The following is a 12,268-nucleotide window of genomic DNA, read 5'->3' on the forward strand; positions in this document are numbered from 1 at the left end:
GATGACTTCCTGAAGAGAGCCATGGAGAAATCCCTTGAAAGTAAAAATGGCCACCTGGACCTGTTTGTTCGCTTCCTTCATGGCCTCTCTCTGGAGTCCAACCAGAAGCTCTTAGGAGGTCTGCTGGGTCAGACAAAGACCCCTTCAGGAAGCATCCATAGAATGTTCAACAACCTGAAGCTCTTAGGAGGTCTGCTGGGTCGGACAGACAACAGTCCAGAAATCATCCAGAGAATCATCAACAACCTGAAGGAGATGAACAGAGATAAAACCTCTCCTGACAGAAACATCAACATCTTCCACTGTCTGACGGAGATGAACGACCACTCGGTACATCAGGAGATCCAAGAGTTCCTGAAGTCAGAGAACAGATCAGAGAAGAACCTCTCTGAGATCCACTGCTCAGCTCTGGCCTACATGCTGCAGATGTCAGAGGAGGTTCTGGATGAGTTTGACCTGAAGAAGTACAACACAACACCAGAGGGACGACGGAGACTGATTCCAGCTGTGAGGAACTGCAGAAAAGCTGTGTAAGTCCAGATGTGATTAACTTTATAGATCAGTGTAGATTAGTAGTTTAGTTCTTAAAATATACACACTATAAATTATTCTTAAATATAATATTCTTATAAGTGTTCCACGTGTTTATTACATAAATATGTCAGTTGTATTTTGTCACAGATGTTCTTGAGCTGTTTCAAATGTTGAGTTCAAATGTTTCAGTAGGTTGTGTTTCTAGCTGTCAAGTTAATGAACACTTATTCTATTTATTTATAATAACTTTTACATTTTACAGTTTTTTCTTATTTATCTATCTGGGTGATGGAGACGACATGTGAACCTGGTAAAACAAATAAAATAACAAAAGATCAGCTGTCTGGTGGAGCGCTGGGTCTAACCGGTGTAACGGCAGCAACAGAACGTTTGCTGATCCGGCGGGGAGTCGGGGCGGTCCTGGGATCAGAGTCCTGGTGCTGGGGTTTGCACTGGCTGAATTTGAGCTAACTGCTAACTGGGGGTACGTCTCCTGGAGCTGCCGCTCACTCTACTCCCGGCGAAGCAGCCTCCCGGCGGCGAGGAGGACGAGGCGGGGGTGCGAGTCGATTTCTCGTTTCTGCTTCTTCTGATTTAATCCAGACGGTGCAGTGTCCGTTCGGAGCATGTCTGTTCAGAACGGGCCGAATGCTTGCAGCTTTCTCCAGAACCGCTCGTACAAACAACTTCACACTCGACATTGTGCTTCGTTGGGTCCCGAGCAACACACCTGCCATCCAAAACAAAAACCTAGAAAACGATAATATATTCAGATTAAGTTCTGAGAAGTTGATGAAAGAAAAGCTGCTAAAATCAGGAAGACACCACAGTAACTGTAGAAAGTAAAATAACACTTTAACACGTTACAGAGACACACGGTAAAATAACACTTTAACACGTTACAGAGACACACGGTAAAATAATACTTTAACACGTTACAGAGACACACGGTAAAATAATACTTTAACATGTTACAGAGACACACGGTAAAATAATACTTTAACATGTTACAGAGACACACGGTAAAATAATACTTTAACATGTTACAGAGACACACGGTAAAATAACACTTTAACACAAGCTCTTTGGTGGATTATGTGTTTTTCAGGAGATGCTTGGACAGATTCAGAAAAGATGGAAATACACAGCTTCCACCAATAACAGCGGTCTGATGAATATATAACAGCAGAATGGTAGAATTCAGACTTTTAAGAGATCTTATACACACCAAAGATCAATGTTGTGTTTTAATGCTGAAACACTGATAACATCTTTCTGATGACATTATGTTGAAAATAATGAAACCTTATTGGTTCATTAATTGTGTTTGTGAGCTGAATATGTTTGATGCTCAGAAAAGAGTGTTAATGACAAAACGCCATGCAGTCATCAAAATATCTAATTATATGAATGTTTGATTATGTACAGGTCTAATATTATTACACGATTTGTTTCATTTCTCTACCGTTTGGCAGCAGTCAGTGAATTTTCCCATTTATGGACGTGAACCTGAAAGCAGCAGGTAGCTAGCAAAGAGAGGTCATCTTTATCAACTGTATTATTATTACTTATTCACTGAGTTTTAAAAATGCTTTTCTAATCAAGAAGGCCTCATGCTAACTTTGTGGAGACAGACCTGGGATCAGATCTCACTGACAGACTGGACATTAGGGAAGCCTCAATGTAACTACATGTTCTCTCTCTTCATCTGCAAGATTAAAGAAAAACAAAGATTAAAAGTCTGCAGGTTTGAGAGAGAGTGATGAGAATTATTGTTTCATGTCAAACAGTGAGATAAGATTAGCTGAACCACTGATGTGAGGAGCAAATGTTAATCAGAGAAGTATATATCAAACTGTTTAGTCATCAAATGCATGAAGTAAATATAAACTGTCCTCTTTCATAATAACATATTTTGTCATTTTTGTGTCATGACAGACTTTCTTGCTATGGACTCTCAGATACTCACTGGGAAGTTGTGTCCTCAGCTCTGAAGTCCAACCCCTCCCATCTGAGAGAGCTGGACCTGAGTGGAAGCGACCTGAAGGATTCAGGAGTGAAGCTGCTCTCTGCTGGACTGGAGAGTCCAAACTGTAGACTGGAGACTCTGAGGTCAGTTCACTGACTGTAGTTTATGTAGTTTGTACACACACTCTCTACACACACAGCAGAAGCTTCAGTTGGTTGCAATCTCCTTACGTCACCGCTAGATACCGCCAGATCCTACACACTGGACCTTTAACCACAGACCTTATTTCAGACATCTAACTAAAAACCCATTGACCTCCAGACGAGGGAACAGGAAGTGCTAAAATGCTAACTCATCTCTGGGTTTTAGGACTCATTCCTGTAACTCTCTATTTGAACATGTCTAAAGGTGCAGCACTCTTCAACAAACACGTATTGCACCAACTTAAAGGCATATAAGTGATGATTATGAACGACACCATCTAATCAGAGGTTTCTATGGTTCTAAGTTATTCCCACGTTCTTGTTGACAGCAGATCTAACTGTGCTCTGTTTTCATGTCAGCATTGTCTAATTATTTGAAGCCACAGACATTTAGATTGCATCAAAAACCAAATAAATATTCTGCATCAGAAACATCTTTGCAGGTTCATATTTTTCTCAAGTCTATCTGAATACAATACTCACATGTTCATATGTACATTCAAAGAGTTATTGATGTCTGTCATCATTCCTTCTGTCTGCGAAGCAATCCCCGTTTAACCTGAGTGTTACGAGATGAGGACTAAATCCACCGTCTTGTTCTGTGTAAAATGACCTGTAAAGTTGATCTTAAACTAATCGGAAGCTTCAGCAGTCTGAGTTAGACGTATTAGGGCTGGGTGACTTGGACAAAATCAAATATCATGATATGTTTGACCAAATACTTCGATATCGATATTGCGACGATATTGTAGGATTGACCATTGGTGCTTTCAAAAATTATTTACACAATGAGATTTTTGATAAATAATCATCAGTAATGTGGATCTCATGACGAAGTGTAAATGACAAATAATAGAACAGCTAGAACAGTCTGGTAAGTTCAGATAATTACATTCCTTTATTGAAATGTAGCCTTTAAAACCAGGAAAAGACGACACTGATGCCATATCACGATAAAACAATATCCAAAATCTAAGATGATATCTCGTCTCATATCACGATATCGATATAATATGGATATATTGCCCAGCCTTAGTATGTATCCAGTCAGTATGTTGTGTTTGACAGTTTCCTTGTTGAGCTGCAGGAGGATTAGTAACTCAAAGAGGGAATTTGGTACTAAACAGTCTGTAACTTTGGTAAACACTAGGGGCGGGAAAAAAAATCAATTCACCTTTGTGTCGCAATTTTTCTTTACGATTTAGAAATAGAATTTTTAATGCCATAATCGATATATTTGCTCCATTTGAGTCTATGTGGAGGTAGAAGGAAGTTACCGCTTTTATTGTTGTAGTCTGAGTAACGTGACTTCATATCTGTTCCAACCAAAACAAACCGCAGCGAGCCGAAACGAGAAAGTATAAACCGTTGGAGGGTCAGCGTGGATACGACCTGCACCCTCACATGTTAAATCCAGCGTGGTAAACACTACACATCCAGTAAAGGACGGAAACACTTTGGGTTTCACACATTGACAGGAAAAGCAGAGCTAGACATCACGGCTAAAGCTGCATGCTAACTCTGTCACGGACAGGAAACGTTATCGTATGGCGGTAACGTGGCGGTCGAGCTGGCCGTCGCTCTCATCTCCGTGGTCAAATGGGCCGACTCTACAACTGTAGAGCACCCAGATACTGACATTTATGTTAAATGTATTTAGCCTTTGATTTTTGAGTTTTGCTGGAAAAAATGTAATAAATACTTCCTGACAATGACTGATATATTTGACTTCAGGACATCTCTGACTACATACATGCTGGAAATCAAACAATTTTACTGGATTCATTTAGATATTTTCCAAATTAAAAGTCCCTAGAAGTGTATTATTCAACTTTTTCCCATGGTCTAGTGTTAAAAAAAGTTAACAAAAACCGCAATAAATTGTAATATCGAATCACAATACTTAAAAATCAAAATACATATTGAATCAGGAGATAGTTGAATCGATCCAGCTCTAGTAAACACTCACTTGATTTGTCGGACTCAGACTGCTGAATCTTCATATTAGTGTCAGTTGAACTTCTGAAGTAATTTCTTACAGTGTAGTGGTGTTATGAAGGGACCACTTCACAGGAGGAATGATTACTGCCACCAATAACTCTTTTAATGTACATATGACATGTGGCTGTTGTTTATAGACACACTTGAACAAATGTGGACCTTTCCTGTAAATGACATAAACCTGCTAAGCTCCCAGATACAGTGAGAAGAAGGCCATGTAATAAATGAAGTAATGAAGTCCAACAAGTCTGATTTGATATTGATCCTCTAATTCCAGACTTGACAGAGATCAGCAGCATGTTATTGATGTGTGTTGACATGAACAGCTGTATGAATGTTGTGGTGACATCTGGATGATGTCTGTAGAAGGCTGACATTATGATGATCCACAATAACACAATGACAAAGTCACTCTACTCATTTTAGGGAAAAGATCATTGATTAGGACATAGTGATGTTGAGCTACACATTTAAAACCTGAACACATCTGACTGGATTATAAAGTGATTTTATCTTCATCATTTATTCTTTATTCAGATTGTGGAGCTGCAGGTTGTCAAAGATCAGCTGTGCTTCTCTGGCCTCAGCTCTGAAGTCCAACCCCTCCCATCTGAGAGAGCTGGATCTGGGCTACAACGACCTGAAGGATTCAGATGTGAAGCTGCTGTCTGATCTTGTGGAGAGTCCACACTGTAGACTGGAGACTCTGGAGTAAGTAGAGGGTCGGAGTCGGTCCATGCTGGTTTCAGCAGTATTGTTGTGATGCGTTTCCTCTGTTAAGCTGTGAGAGGAGAACGGTGACACACAGAGAGAGAGAGAACAGTCAGCCAATCAGATCAGCCAGAAGCTTGTTGTGATCATGTGTTAGAGTTGATGTGAAGAAGATGTTGTTGTTGTGTTCATGTCTCCAGGAAAAACACTGAGTCTCTTAATGCTAAAGTCCATTTTCTTCTTCAGTGGTTTAGTCCATTGACTGTGGCAGAGCATTGTTGAGCTACACATTTAAAACCTTCATATATCACAACACCTGACTTCATCATGTTAAAATAAATTATAAAAAAACATAAATATGAAGAATAAATAAATAATCTCTATTTCAGCTATCAGACAATAACAAATATATTCACTATTTACTTTTTCTATAAATGTTATGAAGCTTTATGATTCTTTTACTGACTGAAGAGTTTAAACTGAAGATGCTTTGATTTTATGACTCCACTATTCCTAAAATATATATTGTAGATGAGTTTTGTTCACATTTCTCCCAAATCCATCCTGACATATTTGACATCTTTAGAAACTTTGAGATCTTGAGTTGAATCTTGAATCAGTTTCTGTGGTTTTTATTTGTGTTTGGCTGCTCAACATGAGTTTGTATAGATGGATCCTCTGGTGGAGCTGTCAGAGTTTAAGAGGTGAAGTCACTACGTCTTTATTGAAGTAGCAGCACGTTGTCATTAATATTAATGAGAGCTCTGTTTCACTGTTTGTGTTTAACAGTTTTTAACCTGCATCCTTTTGGCTTCAGGTGTTTAGAGTTTACATTTTATAAACTTCTACGTTCTAAACCTTCTTCAGCTCTGAACACATTATTAAACAATGAATGATTTCAAGCAGGAACGTTGTCTTCTAAACTTACATCATTTATTTTTTATTCAGATTGTGGAGGTGCAGTTTGTCAGAGATCAGCTGTGCTTCTCTGACCTCAGCTCTGAAGTCCAACCCCTCCCATCTGAGAGAGCTGGATCTGGGTAACAACAAGCTGAAGGATTCAGGAGTGAAGCTCCTGTGTGGTTTTCTGGAGAGTCCACACTGTAGACTGGAGACTCTGAGGTCAGTTCACTGACTCTCTGTTACTGTTAGATATCTTATATGTTTAATTAACAATTGAACCTGATTTATGTACAAACATAACTTCCATCCATAAAGTTGTTAATGTCCTTTTCTTCATATTTTCATGTTTCTTGAACTAAATTCAGTCTGCAGTCACTAAAGACTTGTGTTTCTTAAAGAAAGTGTAGAAAATGTCCACTGTTAGTTGTTAAAGTAAATGAATGTTTATCATTGTTGGTAAATGGTCACATCTGGATACAGAAGATCCTCTGAACTAATATTGGTTCTAAATTGATCAAGTTTACTTCATGAAGTAGAAATATTTCTCTGGTTTCTGTTTGTTTCAACGTGTTCCACAAATAATGTCTGATCATTGATATTGATCCTTCAGCACACACACATAGATGAACACAGAGATCAGCAGCATGTTATTGATGTGTGTTGACATGAACAGGTGTATGAATGTTGATGTGACATTTGGATGATGAACACATCTGATTGGATTATAAAGTGATTTTTATCTTCATCATTTATTCTTTATTCAGATTGAGTGACTGCAGTTTGACAAAGATCAGCTGTGCTTCTCTGGCCTCAGCTCTGAAGTCCAACCCCTCCCATCTGAGAGAGCTGGATCTGAGAGACAACAACCTGGAGGATTCAGATGTGAAGCTGCTGTCTGATCTGGTGGAGAGTCCACACTGTAGACTGGAGACTCTGAGGTCAGTAGAGGGTCGGAGTCGGTCCATGCTGGTTTCAGCAGTATTGTTGTGATGTGTTTCCTCCGTTAAGCTGTGAGAGGAGAACGGTGACACACAGAGAGAGAGAACAGTCAGCCAATCAGATCAGCCAGAAGCTTGTTGTGATCATGTGTTAGAGTTGATGTGAAGAAGATGTTGTTGTTGTGTTCATGTCTCCAGGAAATAAAGCTGGATTACAGCTGACAGCATCACAACATGTATAGAGACAGTGGTCCTCATCCATCAAACTGTCGTACCATCAACTCTGATCAGAAAGTCTTTGTTCTCTCATTGATCAGTTCATCTCTGTCACAGCTCTGAGATCAGTCTGACTGAAGCCTCAGGTCACTGGCTCTTATTTCATAGAACCGTGGTTACATTTAGTAACCATGATGTGGTCTGTCCATAGAGCTATTAAAGGAGGGTAACGGGATGAGGGTGTGGAGGTTTAGTGTCTTTATTAACTCGTTCCAGTCACTAGGAGCAGCACACTGGAATGAGTGAGGACCAGAGGAGGTGCAGACTTTAGGAACGACCACACTGATGAATTAGCTAGAAGATAAATTGCGGTTCCTGTTGGAGATATTGAGTAGTGAGCGGAGATATGGAGGTTCTGCTAATGATAGTTTATAAATGAACTGTGTGCTGCATCAGTGACTGACAGCTGATGAAGGGAGTCTCTGTAAACACTGATTCATGACTTCTGTTCTCTTCTTCTCTCAACAGCTGGAAGTATTGATCTCTGTCAGAGTGAGTGATCAGAGAAGTGGATGTGTTGAGAGGATCAGCCGTGTCCTGATGATCCACTGAGGTTCACCACCTGGACCTGCATCTGATTTTGGTTTTTTTTTATTCATTCATGTATTCTGAACCCAAAGTGCCTCTGCAGAATAGTTCAGTTCATGACAACATAACTGTAGATGAACACATTTAAATAGATCTCTCTGCTCTGCTTTGTGTCGCAGCTCCACCCTGTGGAACGATGGAGTTTTGCTGTTTACTTCCACATATTTCTAAATAAGTTAATAAAGTTACCCTATTAAAACCGAGCCCTCAGGAAGAGCGTCTGCATATGACATGATAACTGACTGATAGGTAAACATGACACAGGTAGATGTGATTACTGTGGACAAGAGGAAATGGTGGAGCATGTCATGTTGCATTTTGGGAGATATGAGGAAGAAAGAAGGCCTCAAAGAGATTAAAGTACACTTTGATTTAATAGATATTTGTAATGGAAAATGACATTGTATGTAATGATGTCTCCTTATGTAACAGTGGAGAGTTCCTGTCTGTGTGCTCTTCGTCTCATGTAGTGGGAAAGTACTGAGTGTTGACTTTTACTGGGACACTGTCTGAGTAAAACAACTCCTTTTCTCACAGTCCCTGTTGTAGATTTCTATATAATCACATTGTAATAATCTCCTGCAGTGCACTCTTCTGCAGACTTTGTGTGACTCTGTATAACCAGTGCCTCTTCTTGCAAGAATAAAATACAACAAAGACATTTCATCTGTTTGAGATCCTTATTTCAACGTTCATTAGGACTCATCTCGGAATATTGACAGAATTTCCATTACATATTCTACAAAAGAACTCACTAAATGAGTGTTATAGAACATTATTTCAGTATCTTAGACAAATTAATATGATTGGAAAAATATGAGGTTGTTTGTTTTCTTTTTCTTTGATTTTGATTTTGATTTTGATTTTCTTTATTTTTTTGGGATATAGTAATTATTAGCCAGAATGATCCACACTCCTTCCTTTGGGTTCCTGCACACATAGGGGTGGAAGGAAATGAGAATGCAGATATATTTGGCCAAACAGTCATTAAAACGACACTTAATTGACATACAAATACCGTTAAGTAAAGCAGAGGTTAAAACTACTAGGACTACATGCACAAAACCTGGCAGGAATACTGGGACTTTAGTGACACAGGGAGACATCTGTACAGTATTCAGACACATGTAGGAGCTGGTGGAAGAGATGGTCATTACCCGTCTGAGAATAGGACATACAGGATTAAACCAAACACTCCATAGAATAGACAAGCACCCAACTGGACTATGCACGCACTGTAATAAACCGGAAACTGTCAAACATGTTCTTATAGAGTGCAACAAATATGACAAAGAAAGATGGGAATTGATATCAGGAGTAGATGATGGAAATATTACAATCTGCTAGGAAAGACATCTAAGAAAGTACACAATCTTCTAATTAATTACTTAAGGACAACAGGAATAATGGAGAGAATGTAATTAATATCATTATTATTATTGTTATTATTAATAATTATTATTTATTTTATTTATTATTTATTTATTTATTGTTTCCTGCCAATCTACTGCTCCACACTCCAGTCCAGTAGGTGATGGTAATGCACCAAATAGTTGTTTGCCAACCACCAATAAAGCTCAAAGAAGAAGAAGAAGATAACCAACAGTGAACTCTTCTCTTCTCTGCAGCATGTCTTCAGGAAGACCAGCTTGACTATTTCCTGTCATTTTGACCAGAAAGTGACTTTTTGTAGTTGGTGCTGCAGCCTTTAACCTTTAACCTTTGACCTCTAACCAGCATGGATGAGAACACTTTAAAGCAGCTGGTGAAGCTCACTCAGGATGGACAGGTTGACTCTCTGCAGAGACTGATCAGCAGCTCTGAGGTTCAGTCTGTCAGCAGGAGACACTTCGGTCGGTCTGGGGACACCCTGCTGCACTATGCTGCCAGGAGAGGACACCTGGACATGCTGCAGTATCTCATAAAGCAGGTGTGCATGGATGTGGAGCTGCACAACAACGACTACAAGAGGCCTCTGCACGAAGCTGCTTCCATGAGCCACCAGGCCTGTGTTAGCTACCTGCTGCAGGAAGGAGCCAACGTGGACAGTCTGAAGAAAGCTGACTGGTGAGGATGATTAATGCATGTTAAACCAGGGAGCAGATGATATAAAAAGAAATGTTGTGTATGCATGCAGCGCCCTCTGTTGGCTTTAAATATGCCTTATTTTGCTGTGTGCATCAGCTGAACCTCATCATGCAGCAGGCAACATCACACATCCCCAGAGACTCAGGGGGCTTTGTGAGGATGCTTGAAGACGAGGCTTTCTGTGTTTTCCTGACATTGTTCCATAAGATCATGCCACAGGTGGACATGCTTTTCAACCAGCTGCAGAAGAGGAACATGGACCCCGTCTTCATCAGAGCACTGGTCCAGAGGTTCACAGACAGCATGCTAACCATCAGATAAATAACTCCCAGATATTTACTATTAGCTGATAAAGTTGTCGTTAGAAAGATGAGTTGCTCACTTCCAACAGTCTGTAAAAGCCTGAATGTGCCTTGTCATCAAAGTGAATGAACATCATAGAAAAGCACATCACAATAATATCTGTTTAGAAGTTTAAAAAGGAAAGAGACAATCAGAGTTGGATAATAATGCAGGTAAAGTAGTTATTAAACACAATCCACCAGGTCAGCTTCTAGAAGAGGCCTAGTTGTTATTGAAGATGAATTTAATTGTTATGCAGACTATACGCAGGCTAAATGCACAGCAGAATAACACTACATTGCATCTGGATCATGAATGTAATATTAAAAAAAGTGAGTTATATAACCATACTGTAAACAACAGTGAGTATATTGCACACAATGAATAGAATTGCACATGGATCCAGTTCTCTTTATACATCCATGATTAAAACCAATACCAGCCATTTCTCATATTATAGAAGATAAATATTTGCTTGTAACAAACAGAAAGAATGAGATAAACTCTGAATTCAGTCGAGGTTTCACTTCAGTTTCTCAACTGACTACAAACAGATTACGTCTGGATTTAGGTTTAAAGTCAGCTCCTTCATATTTAATATGTTTGATGTCAAATAAACAAACAGAACTGATTAACATGCGTACTCTAGATGTTATATTCACTAATCATGTCCGTACAGGAGGATTCCAGTTTCATGTGTGACTCTGCCAGTTTTCACGTTACATGACTGAACACAGACACATAAAGTCGCCCGTGGAGCTTCTTCCCTCAGAAATCCGTGTTGAAGCGGTCGTTCTCACCACCGTTCATGTTCTGTTGTTCCTGCTGGAGCTGCTTTCTGCCAGCAGATGTCACCGTTCCCTCTGTTTTACCACAAAGGAGGTTTATCAGAATGGATGCAGTGAACACTGAACTGATGCTGTGAATGCTTTCTTCCTGACTGACTTGGTGTTGTAAAGGTTAAGTGTCGTCATGATGTAGTTAAACTGGATTTAAAATGATGGAAACTGGATTTGAAATTAAACTCGGCACACAAGTTTCACAAACGTCCACTTGGACTCAAGTATGACCTGATTAGAGTTTGGTGGTCAAAGGTCAAAGGTCACTGTGTCCTCAGAAAACACATTTTTAACCATAACTCAAGAATTCATCTGCTAATTATGACACTTTCACACAGATGTTAATTATGATAAAATGATGAAGTGATGACATTTTGGACAGACGTGGATGTAAACTGTAACTTGACTGGTTGGGGGGGGCAGACAACCGTGAGGCGGGAATTCTAGTTTCTTTCTTTTTGAAGACAAAACAAGTTTATTTATTCCATCAATGTTTAAGTATTTTGAGTTAACTCATTTTAAAATAAGTTCTCTAACTTTGTGATATCAACAAAGAAACGTAGCTAACGTTAGTGTTAACGGACACTTTCACTTTTTAAAACTTCAACATGTTTCTGTGGTTTTCTGTCCACATTTTAAGATGAACTAATATCTGTTACTGCTCTGGACAGTGAACTCATCATCGTAGTAAAGATGAGACTGCAGCTATTCTGTCATATTAGTATTCAACAGAACCTCTTTAACATCTCACACAGTAAATGAAAGTTGACAGTGTTCCTCAGCAGGGAGAGAAAACTGCATGTAGAATTGTAGACATGAGTGATGACATCAAATGCCAACTTCTGGAAGGAATAAAGGCAAGCCCATACTTTGCCA

The 12,268-nt window shown here is 39.4% G+C and overlaps 2 protein-coding genes across 2 annotated transcripts in view; both read left to right on the forward strand.

Moving 5' to 3' along the window:
* LOC119482581 (NACHT, LRR and PYD domains-containing protein 14-like) overlaps nt 1-8,365 on the forward strand; it is a gene marked incomplete at its 5' end in the record, with an annotated part of 158,976 nt that extends 150,611 nt beyond the window's left edge. The window contains 3 exons of the mRNA XM_037760253.1: nt 2,473-2,646; nt 5,245-5,418; nt 8,011-8,365. Of these exons, the coding sequence (XP_037616181.1) occupies nt 2,473-2,646; nt 5,245-5,418; nt 8,011-8,035 (373 nt within the window). The remainder of the gene's footprint in view (nt 1-2,472; nt 2,647-5,244; nt 5,419-8,010) is intronic.
* A 1,402-nt stretch (nt 8,366-9,767) lies between these two features.
* LOC119482592 (ankyrin repeat domain-containing protein 16-like) lies at nt 9,768-10,559 on the forward strand. The gene is made up of 2 exons (XM_037760263.1): nt 9,768-10,190; nt 10,308-10,559. The coding sequence occupies exons 1-2, from the start codon at nt 9,862-9,864 to the stop codon at nt 10,309-10,311; spliced, it is 333 nt and encodes a 110-aa protein (XP_037616191.1). The 5' UTR covers nt 9,768-9,861; the 3' UTR covers nt 10,312-10,559.
* Nucleotides 10,560-12,268: the final 1,709 nt, after the last annotated feature.

This window comes from Sebastes umbrosus, chromosome 23 (genome assembly GCF_015220745.1).
Source record: "Sebastes umbrosus isolate fSebUmb1 chromosome 23, fSebUmb1.pri, whole genome shotgun sequence".
NCBI lineage: Eukaryota > Metazoa > Chordata > Actinopteri > Perciformes > Sebastidae > Sebastes > Sebastes umbrosus.

Coding starts and splice junctions, on each gene's coding strand:
- LOC119482592 (XM_037760263.1), top strand. CDS start 9,862: ATGGATGAGAACACTTTAAAGCAGCTGGTGAAGCTCACTCAGGATGGA.